The sequence below is a fragment of the Pleurodeles waltl genome, chromosome 10 (assembly GCF_031143425.1).
Source record: "Pleurodeles waltl isolate 20211129_DDA chromosome 10, aPleWal1.hap1.20221129, whole genome shotgun sequence".
Classification (NCBI taxonomy): Eukaryota; Metazoa; Chordata; class Amphibia; order Caudata; family Salamandridae; genus Pleurodeles; species Pleurodeles waltl.
This window is the reverse complement of record NC_090449.1, coordinates 960,079,688-960,094,654: the sequence shown is the minus strand read 5'-3', so window position 1 is coordinate 960,094,654 and position 14,967 is coordinate 960,079,688. Positions and strand designations below refer to the sequence as shown.

Here is a 14,967-nt window from a genome sequence, read left to right as displayed (position 1 = left end):
CAGTCCTGAAATGTGTTTAAGGGCTACTGAGGTGGCTGGCACAATCAGTGCTGCAGGCCCACTAGTTGCATTTAATTAATGGACCCTGGGTATATGGTATACCACTTTACAAGAGACTTATAAGTAAATTAAAAATGCGAATTGTATGAATACCAATATTATCATGTTTAGGGGATAAGCACATGCACTTTAGCACTGGTGGGCAGAGGTAAAGTGTTTATATTCCTAAAGCCATCAAAAAGATATAGCAAAAATGTAAGGCAAACAGGCAAAAAGACTGGGCGAAGGCCACCTTTGGGCTGTCAAGTCTAACACTGCACTTGATCTACAATACAAAAATGTGGTACTCACCCAATCACCTGTTGCAGAAGCCTGCCCATAATGGCTGCACCACTCTGGGAGAGCAGAAACTGGCTCAAGAACGCTCACACCCTTGCATAGGTGTGCATGCGCAAAAGGAAATCCAGAAGCCAGACACCGAAGTACATGAGCAACTCCAGAGAAAAATAAACTTTACCTGGTTCCCCGATACTATGAGTCTCCCCAAAGCCCCGCTGGAAGGGAGGTGCAAATCCAGCCAACCGACACCCCCACCCAGTTGGAATGCTGGCTGGCGGCAACTGCAACCAAGTAGTTGCCCAAGCCCCACAAGAGCAACCCCATTCTTTGTCCTCATCACCCTGTTGGCAGACAGAAAGAAGACAAGTACGATTGCTGGGTATGTACTGCTTAAGTATCCTCCAGTGGGAGTAGGTGTGGCAGTACATACCAGGGCTCCTTTGTTCTTTTTTTCTCTATGGTGAGATAGGGTATCTCTTACTTGTGATGAAGAGGATGAGGACAAGGAGGACATGGTGGTAATGTTTTGTTTGCCTTGTGCGTATACTTTTTTAAGGAGACAAAGGGCAATGGTGAGAGGCAGTGGCATGATGCCTTCTGTGGTTGCATCTTCTACTTCATAAGTATGGACTTGCCACATTTGACTTATAGTTTGCATAACTTGACGATTTGACCATAAATGTTGTTTCTATCAGAAATGGAGGGAAGTATTACTCCCTGAAATTCTGCCACACTATTTGTATTTTATGTTGCATAAATTAGATAACCTTGTCTACCTATATGTACAACACAGACACTTTATTCACTAAATCTCTAATGGAATGTCATACCCTTAATAGAGAGACCAAAAATAATGAGTGGGTTTTGTCCTCATCAAACTTGAATTTTTGGGTTTTTTTCTTATCTTTGCTGAAACTGACTGATGATTTAGGACATGTATTACAACACTCTAAGAAATTCTGCTTTGTTTTCATGGCAGGTCAAATATAAAGAAGTGTTTGATAAGGAAATAAAGGGAAGAAAATCACAGTACAACCCTATGGAAAGTGCTGCATTTAAGCAGGCCCAAATTGCATCTGCAATGGCGAGTGATGTAAGTATATGTCTTTACTGGAAAGGGACAACAGCATTATAATTTGTATCCAAAAATCAGATGCAAATAAGATATTATGAGAAATAGTCCTGTTGGGTCCCAACAAACACTCCAGTCCATAGGTGTAAACATTTTTCAATTGTGGCATCCTTTGCTCACCATTAATAGATTATAGTGATAAGACAAATATTTGGAGTTATATGTACCAGCACAACCAAACAACCAGCCAATAAATACATAAATAAATACAAACCAAACCAAGAATATTTTTAAAAGAAAGTTGCTATGCAAAATACTAATTAAGTGACAAAGAATAAAACATTACAGAAAAAAAGTGATTAAAAAGTGAGTAAAATAAGAAATGAAGCATCAAAAGAATTATGAAATATTCATTGTGTGGAGCAGTGTATTGAGACTTTTCATTGAAATAGCAAAGAGTGCAATAGAAACAGTAACAGAAACTTCACTGTTAATTATTCTCTGTGTTCAGCTCGGCACTCCAGGGCAAAGGCCTTTGCAGCTTTCTCATACAAACTTCTTAAAAAAGACTTATTTCAGCAGATGGTTTCCCAGCAGATACAGCTCTTAACAGGCAGCATAACAGCAGGTGACTATCTTCCCCACTCCTGGACACAGGTGGCTCAATTCAGAAATTATTCAGGTTTGCCAGGGCATGCAATGGAATGTCTTTTGTGGCACTCAAAAAGGCATTATTTGGCACTTCTTACTTCATGTTTGATCTTCCCCATTCTATCACAAATGCCTCGACTGTGCTCCAGTAAAACCCCCTTCCTTCTACTTGTTGCATCAATTACGTACCAGTAATCACATTACTTTGAGCATTGCTTTTGCTTACTTTAATTACATAATGAGAGGCACAACTTCTACATTCAACAATGCTTTATTTTTAGTTGCTGCAAACTAATGCTTTGAAGTTGGCCTGATCCTCAGATAGGGTCCAAGATACCCCACCCCAAGACCCCGAAAAGTAGGACTAAAGTTACCCTACTTCCCCAGAAACACACTAAAGTCGTGATAGGAGATTCTGCCAATAAAACAACTGATTGCAAAGCACTGAAGATGGATTCCTGGACCTGAGGACCTGGAAAGGAAGGATACCAAGTCCAAGAGTCACAAAAGTGTCCAGGGGGGGGCAGGAGCCCACTAAACCCCAAATGAAGGTGCAAAATGGCTGCCTCCGGGTGGAAGAAGCTGAATATTCTGCAACAATGGAAGATGCCAGGAACTTCTCCTTTGCAGAGGAGATGTCCCACGGCGTGCTGGAGGAAGCAGAGTTGTTTCCACGCAGAAAAAACGCAAACAAGCCTTGGTAGCTGCAAAGGTCATGGTTGAAAAAAATGGGTGCTGCCCGGGCCCAGGAAGGACCAGGAGGTCACCCCTTGGAGGAAGAGACAGAGGGGGCGCTCAGCAGCACAGGGAGCCCATGCAGAAGCAGGCAGCACCCACAGAAGCACTTGAACAGGCATTCAAGAAATCTGAGCATGGCGATCATCTCAACACTACAAAGGAGGGTCCCACAAAGTGAGTTGAGCAATGCAGGACAGAGTGCTGGGGACCTGGGCTATGCTGTGCATGAAGGATTCCTTGCAAAAGTGCATGGAAGCCCTAGCAGCTGCAGTTCACTCAGTACACAGGATTACTGTCTGGCGTGGAGAGGCAAGGACTTACCTCAACCAAATTTGGACAGAAGGACCACTGGACTGTCATGGTTACTTGGATCCAGCGCCTGTGTTCCAGGGACCATGCTAGTCGAGATGAGAGGGGACCCAGAGGACTGGTGATGAAAAAGTTTGGTGCCCGAGTTAGCCGGGGGAAGATTCCATCGACCCACTGGAGATTTCATCTGTGCGTCCAGTGCCGGGTGAAGGCAGGCAGCCCTCAGAGCATACACCACTAGGAAACAGTTGAGAAAGTCGACAGGTTTAGGCGCTACAATGTTGCTGGTAGTCTTCTTGCTACTTTGTTGTGGTTTTGCTGGCGTCTTGGAGCAGTCAGCGGTCGATCCTTGGCAGAAGTCGAAGAAGGAGATGCAGAGGGACTCTGGTGAGCCCTTGCATTCATTATCTGAAGAGAAACCCACAGGAGAGACCCTAAATAGCCCTCGGAGGACGACTGGCCACCTAACCAGGTAAGCACCTATCAGGAGGAGTCTCTGACGTCACCTGCTGGCACTGGCCACTCAGAGACCTCCATTGTGCCCTCCCTATGGGTGGCAAAAGAAATGCTGCAGCCCATAGGGATCTCCTGGAACCCCAACTTTGATTAAGTAATATATTAGTTGGGATGGACTGGTGACAACCAAAAATAATAAAGCCACTATCCTGTTAAGTTCAGTCATAGGTTTTAGAAATCTCAACTTCTGGGAGTTATAGTATAAAGCAGACAAGTTTAACTTAACGAAAATGTGCAAAGTATTTGGGAATATCAAAACAATTAAAAAGACAAAAACACAACACAGTAGAACTTCCTTGTCAATGTATCAATATAAAGAAAACTATAAGCATAATTACACCAACACAATAAAAATCCAATAAGGGGAACCAAAGGTATGGATTTTAAAAGATTTAAGTGGAAAGAGCGCCAAGAAAAACGAAAGTGCCAATGATAGTCAATGGTCACAGTGGAGCAGGAATAGGGTGCAACCTCAGGCTGACTGTGATGGAGCCCAGGTCAGATACACCAAGTGGATCGACCCTGATGAAAGTCAGTAAGTCAAAAGTTGACAAAGATTCGAAGTCAAACTCTTCTGAAGGAAAAGTTTTCAAACGTTTGCAAACTTTCATCTTGTGCCCAAACAACTACATGAGCTGATTTCTGAGGCCCACAGTGAATGAGGGGGGCACTTAGAGATTCATAGGTTGTCAGGCAGAGGCCTATAGCAGGGAACAGTACAGCACCAAATGCTATTTATCAGGTGAGCACTTTCGGAAAAAAGACCTCTGGCAGCTCGTTGTGTCCCTGTAGCCAAACAGGAAGTCAGCCAGTTGACACTTGGAATCCACTTCTTTGCACTGGGTATCGGTTGGAAGAGGTCCAATCCACCTGATCTCCTCACAGGTCTCATACAGCAGGTGCAGTTCTTCTTCTGTTCTTCCACAGGTTCAGAAAGTATTCTAAGGCGGTACCTGGAGTTTCACATTTATGCTTGGCACTAGCTAGTGGGGGAGTGATGACTTCTGGTCAATGGAATAAAAGTTCCACGCAACAATACTATCCTCTTTTTCCGTAGTTAATGGTGGCCTTACTGCAAACAGGCCCAAAATGCCATGTGCCAAGACATTTTAGAGATGGTAGATGTCATCCACCTCACTGAACCCCCCCCCGGGGTGTGGGTGTGCACTATGATAATTGATAGTTTCCTCCCACTCCAACTAACACTAAACTCAAGTTCGGAGCAGACGTTACACCCACAAAAAAATCAGGGGTCTGAAAGTAACTCCAGCAACCAGACAAGGGATCCATAAGAATTGTCCTGACATACTGTATGCTTCCATACAAGTGCACTAATTTGTTACATGTAGCTCAAACAGATCTGTCTGTCAGGATATGAAAATGTGGTGTCAACAGGATGGCAGTTCTACACCCTTCTGTTGAGCTCAAAGGAGTCATCCCTGCTCATTCAGGTCGACCTATCAATCGCAGTACTCTATTATGTAGCTCCTAGGAGTAATTTCACATGTGAGCAAGGACACAATTCCATATGAAAACAGTGACTGCCCAGCACTTCTAATTCCATCCATTCTGTCATAGGCAGAGATAACTGTGCTTAACATGACATTAGGCAATGCAATGACGGTCCGATGGGGTAGTTACAAAGAGAGTACTCTCTGACACATAGCACAACCACCATATATTCATACATATGTCACAAATGGCCTAGACTTACCATTTTATTATCTGCAGATTAAATATTTGAGAAGCCTAGTGAGGTCTTAATCCTTTAAATCTCTTTAATTACATTGTTCAGCAAAAGTAAAAGTTCCAAAGCAATCCTTACATTGATCCAAGAACTGCCTCTTCAAACCAAAACTCAAACCTTAACGTGTCCAAGACAGGGTGAAAAGCACACAGCTACAGTGAGCAAACTGGTGTGTAACAGAAAATTGGTTACACAGGCCTGACATTGTAAGCAATTTTTGGAAAAACTGCATCATTTAAATATAAACCTTTGGTGGTCATAGACAAAATGTTGAAAGATATGAACTAAGCAAAGCATTGTGTAAAATAATTTCAAATTAAGTAACAAAGTCAGATCAGGTGTGGGCAGGTTCCAATTCTTGGAAGGAAAGAAGAAAGTTTTGGTGAGGCACTCCAATGTTTGTGTTATTATTGTAGATAGGGCATGCAACTTACCACAGTAGCAAATGAGGTGCATGCTTGTCAACACAAAACTTTCCTTCCAAGATTTGTTCCTTGTCTAAAATTGCCTAGCCACAAACCTTGCTGTTTTTCACACTCACAATTATGAAAAAGTTATCTAAGACTCCACTCTTTTAAAATGCTTTATGATGACAATTACAAATCCAAGCCTCAATTATTTTGATATGTAAGCTGATTTATATTCATCACAAAATAATGTGTTTTTTCCCCTCACCATCCTACTCATTACCCCACTACACAGTTTAAACTGCTTCTGAACAGTTCTATGTTTTTGATGTTCACATTTGATGCAATTGTTTCTTTTGAACTGAATGTAGGTACAAAAGTCCTTTTGCCAAAGTTAGTTTTTTATAAAAAATGAAACCTTCACTGTAAATGTAAATACTTAAGCTTTTTTAAGCCTTCCTTATATATTTGTTAACTTGTTGTGGCATCTAGATAGTAATCTCTAATTTTAATTAACCATCCTTTAGACCTTAATTTGTTTATCTCTCAATTTTATTGTTTTTAAATTACATACAAGTGCACCCCCAATAACCTTTCAAGATATAACTTTGGGGTCAGCCCTTGCTCCTTAAAGGTGAGTCAGTGTTATTTCTAAGTTTCTTGTGATCTCACTCTTTGTGGATAGAGCAAATATAAAAATATCCATCCATTTTCCCACCTCTATCTTTTGAGGATTTTGAATATCCGCCTCTTGCAAACCACTGTCTAAACATTCTCCTCCCAGTTCGGTTATACTGAATACTGGAAATAATGACATATTAAAAGTTGCTTTCACATATGCTGTTACAAAACACCTTTAAAAACTCATAACACCTATAGTCAGAGATTAAAAGAAAAACATATTTTCAGAGATATTGAATTTTAACCATTTTAGGGAAAATAGGGCCAAAAGACATATAGCACCAACTGTTAATTTCTGGTCGTGCCGGACCAGGACAAAGTCACGAGCTCTGGCTGACTGCAATGGTGCTTGTGCTGGCTGCAGGGACCCAGTTAAGTCTGCTGCACAAAAGTATCCTCAATCCTGATGCACTAGTTCCAAGACTTGGTGAGGCTTTTGTACAAGGTCTTGTTGCAAGAAAGTCAAGGATCTTACCAGTGAGGGTTCGCGATGCGAAGTCCAGAGTTAGGGATTGGTTGCACAGTTGGGTTGATGGGTCTGTTGTGAGGAGCTGTGGGGATGCGATGTGGAGTCCAGACTCATCATCAAGTCTGCTGTTGATGAGAGATTCAAGGACATGCGACAAAGGATGTGTTGCGCAGCGTCTGTTCCGAAGGCAATGCAGCTGCCGCAATGATGCAAGTCTTTGCAATGGGTCCAATCTACACAGTATTCGAGATGCATCAGTTCAGCTCGGGATTGTGCCACGCAGCAGAGGTGATAATCCACAGAGGTTGGCAAATCACCTTAAGCCCACTTCCAGCGGTCTAGGTCTGGGGCAGCACCACTTGGCAGGGTAAACTCACAGATGGCAGAGTCCTGGTGCAGATGCAAGGTTGTTGGAAGCCTGTTATGTCCCTGAGGCTTCAGATGAGGAGGCCAGCCAACTAGCCTTTGCATTTACTTTGGCTTCTGGGTTCAAGAGATGCAGGTCTAGTACTTCTCACCCGGCCAGAGGACAGCAGGTCAGCACAGCAATGCAGGAGTGAAGCAGAGTGGCAGTTCTTCAGCCGCACAGAGGTCCTTCTTGCTGGGAGAGTATCAACAGTTCCAGAAGTGTACTGAAGAGGTGATGTCTGAGGTCCAGTATTTAAATCCCATTGTGCCTTTGAAGTAAGGGGAGAAGCTTCAATAGGTTCTCCTTTGAAGTCCATAGGCATCCTGCCTTCCCTGACTCTAGGCTTACTGCAGGAGATATGCAGTCCTTTTTGAGGAAGTGGGACACAGCCTCACCAGGTGTAAGTGGGGCTGTGCCCAGCTCCACCCTCACATCCTGCAAGTGTTGGTCCATCAAGGCACACCTAAGCTTCCTATTGCGTGTGGCTGTCTAGGAGGAATTCACAAAGCTCAACTGTCAGCTAGACCCAGTCATGTGAACAGAGACAGGCCACAGTTGCTAAATGGCTAAGGCAAAAATATGCCAACTTTCTAAAAGTGTCATTTTCAGAATTGAAATGTTTAAATCCAACTTCACCAAATTAGGATATTAAATTGTGATTCCAGAGCTGGTTATCTCTTCCCATTTAAAATTATACTTATAAAATGTAATAAGGCAACGTCAATGTTATCCTCCTGGAGAGATAGGCCTGGCAGTAGTGAAAAAAGAATTTAAGAATCTTTCACTACCAGGGCATGTACAACTTAAAAATACATCTCCTGCTTTTTAAATACATTGCACCCTGCCCTATGACTGTCTAGGGCCTACCCAGGGGTGACATTTGTAATGTTTGGGCCTGGCAAAAGATTTATTTTGCCAGGTCGAAATGGAAATTTAAAACTGCACACATAGCCTCTGCAATGGCAGGCCTGAAACATGCTTAAAGAGCTACTTAAGTGGGTGGCACAATCACTGCAGCAGGCCCACTGGCTGCATTTAATTTACAGGCCCGAGTACATATAGTACCATTTTACTAGGGACTTATAAGTATATTATATATGCCAATTGGGGATTTGCCAATGTTACCATATTTTAAGAAGTTTGCACATGCAGTTTAGCACTCTTTAACAATGCTCAGGTACTCATAGTCCTAATAACAGCAAAAGTGAGATCAGGAAAAAATGGAAGAGGAAGGCAAACAGTTGAGGGGAAGACCCTCCTAAGGCTGACAGGCCTAACATAAGATATGTCACTATGGGCCAGATGTAGGAAAGGATTTGCGAGTCACAAACGGCAAAAACTGCCGTTTGCGAGTCGCAAATCGCATTTTCCTATGCAGAAATGCATTTTACGAGTCGGGACCGACTCGCAAAATGCATTTCCGAATCGCAAATAGAAAGGGGTGTTACCTTCCTATTTGCGATTCGCAGTGGTATGCAATACCATTTGCGACCGCATATGCGGTCGCAAATGGTGTCGCAGTTACCATCCACTTGAAGTGGATGGTAACCCACTCGCAAATTGGAAGGGGTCCCCATGGGACCCCTTCCCCCTTGTGAATGGACCACAAATAATTTTTTCAGGGTAGGTAGTGGTCCAAGGGACCACTACCTGCGACTGAAAAAATACCGAAACTAAAGGTTTCGGATTTTTTTTTAAGTGCAGCTCGTTTTCCTTTAAGCAAAACGGGCTACACTTTAAAAAAAAAAAACTGCTTTATTTAAAAGCAGTCACGAACATGGAGGTCTGCTGACTACAGCAGGCCTCCATGTTTGCGAGTGCCCATAGTCGGTATGGGGCCGCAATTTGCGACCCACCTCATTAATATTAATGAGGTGGGTCTTTGCGACCCAATACCGACTCGCAGACGGTGTCTGAGACACCGTTCTGCATTGCAAATTGCGACTTGCAATTTGCGAGTCGGAAGGACTCGCAAATTGCAAGTCGCAATTTGCAATTTTGCTACATCTGGCCCTATATCCCATAATCTGTTCCTTGCTTTTTACATTTGTACCTTAGTGTTGCTGATAAAATTACAAATTGTGCCCAAGCTTTGTTATAATACTTTCAGTTTATCTTCTGTTATGAATACCTCTCTCTTCACCTTCGCCTTGATTTTGCAATGGGTTCCATAATTCTTGCAGAACACGCATTGGTTATATTCTTCTAAACCCCCTTTCACTCCTATACTCTCTTCGGACCTGAATGCTGGGTGAATATTTCATTTTCCATTGGCGTAGTATGGATTAGACACAAAACACCCCAAAAAAGCTTATTCTCCACAATGCGAATTAACAGAGCCTATTAATTTGCTGTTTAAAATAACAAACCCGGAATCGCTACTTCTTAGAGGAAGAAATGGGTTTGTGTAGCGCTAGTCATGATTTTTATAAATCAGTTCACGTTTTTAGCAATTTCTTAGTTTCTATTTACGAGTCATTTCTGTTTTGTCAAGAATTTATTTTTTAGTGAACAATTCACTTTTGTAACTGAATTATTCTATTCTGCTATTTCCTGGACATATTTTATTGGAAGTAGTGGGACTAATGCTCAAACCACTGCAAAATGAATTTTGAACAAAACAGTTCCAATGTGCATTTTTGTGAAATTAATTTCTCCTAGACATTAAAGTGACAATGATATTGTGGGGCAAATTCTGTTGAGAATGGTGGTTATTCACTTTAACCATGGTTCAATTACCCAATGTAAAAAGTGTATATAAACTACCAGTAAAATTATTTAACCAGAAACTTGTTTGCTTCCTAACTTTCCACTGCCATGCTCTAATGCGGCCAAATTTCATTTCGTACCTTCTCATTCCATTATAAATAGAAAACTACCACTTTTCCAGCCAGTGCTCCTCAAGTCTCAGGTGTAGCCCTTTTTCTCTTGTTTCTCTCACCCCGTCAATTAGATACATTATTTCCACATTTGGTTGCTTATTCTATGTCTATGTTGACAAAACTCAGTTTACACCTTCACATCTTTTTACCCCATATCCAATCCAATTCAAATTACCATACTTTGACCTTTCCTATTTGTGCCACTGCCCAGATCAAGGTCACTCTGAATGGGCTCACATTGTCCCAAACCTTAAAATGTCATGTCTTTGAACCACGATGTGGCTATCACAAAGGGTACTTCAACTGGCCAGTAGTTGTACGTCTGCCAAGATCTTTAGCTCTGCATAGCTAGTGGATATAGGCCCATAATCATTCCTCTACTGATAATTGGGCCCAGTTCGTCATTTATTCAATTGAGAATTAGCAGAGCCACGGTAATAACGTAGTTGTGCGGCCGGGGCATTTTCTACCTAACTATAGATTTGCCACATTTGCCACATAATCCATCTCCTGCCACATAATTTGAGGATTTATATAAAAAAAAGACTTTTCTATCTTAAACAGATGAAAAGTTGCTAACAGTGTTTTGACTCGTGTTGCTGCGCACTGGAAGATTACCCTTTGCCTTTCAGTTATTTCTGTATTTGGGTCTGAAACTGGTACTAACGAGGCTAAATATTTACCTACAGAATGTTAACATGTTTAACAAGCTCAAAGTAGTTAAATAACACTACCACAAAGTGTACTGCATTACGTCGCATAACTTGTATTTGCTTGCTGTATAATTTAGTTAACCCTGTCGTATAATTTGGTCTACCATTGTCACATAATTCCAGTGGCTTTAGCCATAAGCCACTGGAAGCTGAGAATGGAAAGAAATAGAGAGAAATACTGGAAGAAAGATCTAGAGAAAGAGAGGGGGCTGGTTTGAACATTTTTTCCAGGTTTAGGGGCATATTTACAAGCCCTTAGCGCCACCTTACGCCACCCTTACATTTTTGTTTACGCTAGGGTGATGTTAAGAAGGGCTTTCTTCCACACCGTATTTACAAAGTGGCACAATGCTTGCACTGTTCCACTATGTAAACCCTTGCACCACTTTATGCCTGGACCAGGCATAATGTATGCAAGGGGTAGGCGTTCAGACACAGGGAGGCCCAAAAAATGTTTTTCAGTTATTTTTAACACCTGCTCAGAGGAGGCCTTAATATGACTCACCCATTTTATTAGATGGGCCTCCCTATGCTTTGTTGCATTAGTGTTAACATTTTTGACACTAGCTCAGCAAAATGCCAGAATAGCAGCAAACTTTTTTACTCTATTGTCGTAACGACCGCCATGGTGAGCCGTATTGTACCATGGTGTTGTTAGGTGGGGCACAGGCGACGCAGGAAAAGTGGTGCATTGGGAGCGATGCGCCACTTTCTTGTAAATATGCTCCTAAGTACTTTTGGTTTCCTGTACCGCCGCTACTGATAACTACTCTTTTCATCACACCAAAACCTGGGCCGCATTGGCCATCAAAGTGGTACTTGTTTAGGCAGCTACACTTAATAAAAAATTCGACTTTTAAATAGTAACCCTTTAACCTGATTGGTCCTCAAACCCTACTTTCACTATCCTGGGATCTAGTGGCCTGCATTGGTCAGCGAGAACAGGAAGAATCATATTTCACAGAAAAATATGACGCAGACAGCAATTGCAGGTAGCTCACACGCTCCCTGTGAAGCAGGAAATACGACTTCCTATGTCCAGATTACGCTCTCTCTCTCTGTCTTTCAAGGCTCTATGATCAGACGTCGGCCGCATTGACTGTTGCCCGTCAATTTCGCTCGCACAGTGCGCCTTTTTAGGGTGTTCATTCCTTGCTGCCTCATTTTGTTCTGTAAATTCCACCATTTCATAATATAATATTGCTTGGATTCGATGGTAAAATCAGAGTACGTGGCGATTTTTGTCAAGGACAACCGCACGATATACTATTCAGTTATGTCACAACAATGCCATACTTTTAGGTTGCGCCGTTTAATATGGAAAATTGATTCAGTGGTTTTGTTTAACACGTGCACAGTAAACATTTGTAGGTTAACTATTTTCATACTCTCTCTTTCTGTGATGCTTCTTAACGATGCATTTTGCTTGAATGTTTGCCTCGGGTGCCACCTAGTGGTTCTTTGCCTTACTGTTTAGATGCAGAAATGCTATTTCAAGTTTTTCTCAGTGTTATTGCTATATCAGTGTAGGTAAGTGAAGTTATACATTATAAATATTTTCCTCATGTTACGTATTGTTGATTTAGGTGACCTACAGAAAAGACATTCAACAAATGCACGAGCCAACGCTAGACCTGCCGAACATGCTGTATTTGGAACACGCCCTGAAGGCCAGTCGGATGCAAAGCATCGTAAGTTACTGTGAGTCCTTACAGCCTAGTGAAACTAGAAGGTACCCCGTCTTTATCGTAAAATGTTAATGGAGTGCCGCTGTGTGTGTTGTGTCGTGGGCCCTAGGCACACATGCTGGAGAATGAATACACAGACACAGAGAGATATGGTGCTCAACTAACCACGAGCAGGTGCACTGGGGCTCTTTTATTTGTGGGCTCACCTGACTGGTGATTACTGTGTTGGATGGTTGTTTTTAAGGCTATCCCTCTAGAGTCGCTGTGCAGTAAACACGAGAATGTGTCCAGCAGGTAACTACATTCCTCCCAAAGTTTATTAAAATCAAAAACAAGTCCAACCAGTAAGATTAAAAAAAACACACAAACCACCAAATAAGTCTCTCAGTCTCGAGACTGGAGTGGACTGGTGCAGCTGAAAGTGCCCAGGCACCTCCGCACAAACCCATGATTTAACCAGCTACTGCTGGGCATGAACACGGTGCAAGTGCAGTCTGGATTCTTTCACAGGCTATTGGTTGGGTCACTCTCCATTCTCGCACCGTTGTCAGTCATGTGTGCTCTCGCAGGAACGCAGTTGTTGTCAAACAGTTCGAACTTGTTGCATCGGGAGCATTGGTTGAGTTCGCTGCAAAGGTTCCCAGTGAGAAATTCTGACTAAATGAAGTCCAATCCTGTGAAGACTGAGGAACATATGATACTTGGATGCCTTCCTCTGAAGCCCCAGTGCTTCCTGGTACCTTGTGGAACAGCTTCCAGACCAGGGATTCCCTTGAGGCCCTTTTGGTGGGTCACCACGGGACCACAAGGATTGTGCTGGGCTTCAGGTGGCCCATCTACAGGCCGCTGCAGGCTCTCTGACAGGAGCCATGTCCAAGTCCTTCATGCAACCGCAAGGGTGGATGATACCTGGTCGGTGTGCTTGCCCACAGGGACTAGATGCGGGTGGGCTGTCACATAGTCTCTCGACAATTGGTCTCACACTTTTCCCACTTTGCCCAGAGTGCCTTGTTTGTCTCTAGATGTTTCGCGGGGTAAGGCTTCATTCTGATAAGATGCTCCTTTGTTGGATCATGTGATGCACATGACAATGATGATGTGTTTGCCATTAGGCGACCTGGGCGATAGATGGTGATGTCGGTCTGGAATGAGTTTGCCTGGAGGAATTATGCAGCCACATGACTCGTCACTTAGTGCAGTCTTTCTTCTTCCGCATATGCGGCTGCTAGTCAGATGCCAGCTGCTTCAAGCAGCCAGTGACAGGTGGCTGGACGATTGCACTGTGAAGCATGCAACAGGTACACGGTTCGCGCATGCAGGTGGGTTACATTCTGTAGCCCCGCTGGGCTGTCTCCAGTGATGTCACTGCATCCTGGTGGCTGACTGCACTCTCAGGTATTGGTACGAGTCCTCCATCTCTTCACTCTGTGATCTTTTGCTCATTTTCCATCTGTGATCATCCAGTCTTTCAGTGTGACGGGTCTGGTCACAAGCTCTTCTTTCTTCTTTAACTCTTGCTTGCAGTGTGGCATCCTGCCATGCGTCACATGTGTTTTGCTCTTTAGTTTGTGCGAGGTGGCGTCAGGCCACATGTCATCTGTTTTCCTCACTGGGACCTCCTGCCTGCTCCACCACTCTCAAGTCCGGTCCTGTCTGTAGGACTGGGCGTCTTCTCACCAATGCGTTCGCCAGGTTGTGAATGGCAGTGGAGGTTGGTTTGCTTTGATGGATCGGGACTGCAGCCTCTTCCGTACCTTTATTCTCCGGGGCAAAGTATTCCAGATTCAACTCAGGATGGCCATGGTAGACAAGGGTCTCCTTTTATTTGCGATTGTGGCAGCTTGTCACTATGGAACATGCAACTCTCCTCTTGCCTGTAATGGGTCGGTGATTGTCTCAGTCTTAAGGAAGTGTGGAGGACACTGCCTGAACAGTCTCTGGCCGACTGCAGGGCAGTTCTAGTACAGTTAATGTGACTACGATCTCCTGCCTCCACTCAGGATGCACGTGGCCTCTCCTCCAGGATCTCCTTGGTCTTCTGCTCTGTTGATGGTGTGTATTCTCCTTTCTGCTTTGCTTGAGGGTCAGGGCTTGTGCCTTTGAGGCTGTGCCGTCGCAGTGCTTGGTCCTGCTTAGGCATGTGCATGCTTGGCAGGGTTGGTCACTCCATGTGACATTCTTGACCTGCCGACGGTGGCCATCCAGTGCTGGGGTGGCTGGTTGGTGTGGCCTCATTTGGTCAACCTTACTCCTTGTTCCCTGCTAGCTCTTTCTTCCCAGGGCTCATGCCCCTGCTGTTTGATTTCCTGGGGGGTGGGGGGCTCTGTGCACCTCTGACGTCGTGCT

At 43.5% G+C, this 14,967-nt stretch overlaps 1 protein-coding gene across 8 annotated transcripts in view; it reads left to right on the top strand.

Moving 5' to 3' along the window:
- The window catches only part of NEBL (nebulette), a 743,048-nt gene that overhangs the window by 473,991 nt on the left and 254,090 nt on the right, over positions 1 to 14,967 (top strand). For 5 of the 8 annotated variants that reach the window (XM_069211783.1, XM_069211782.1, XM_069211780.1 and 2 more), the window contains 2 exons: positions 1,319 to 1,432; positions 12,520 to 12,624. The exons of the other annotated variants lie outside the window; for them this stretch is intronic. In XM_069211783.1, coding sequence (XP_069067884.1) covers positions 1,319 to 1,432; positions 12,520 to 12,624 — 219 coding nt within the window. The remainder of the gene's footprint in view (positions 1 to 1,318; positions 1,433 to 12,519; positions 12,625 to 14,967) is intronic. 8 annotated transcript variants of the gene reach the window in all.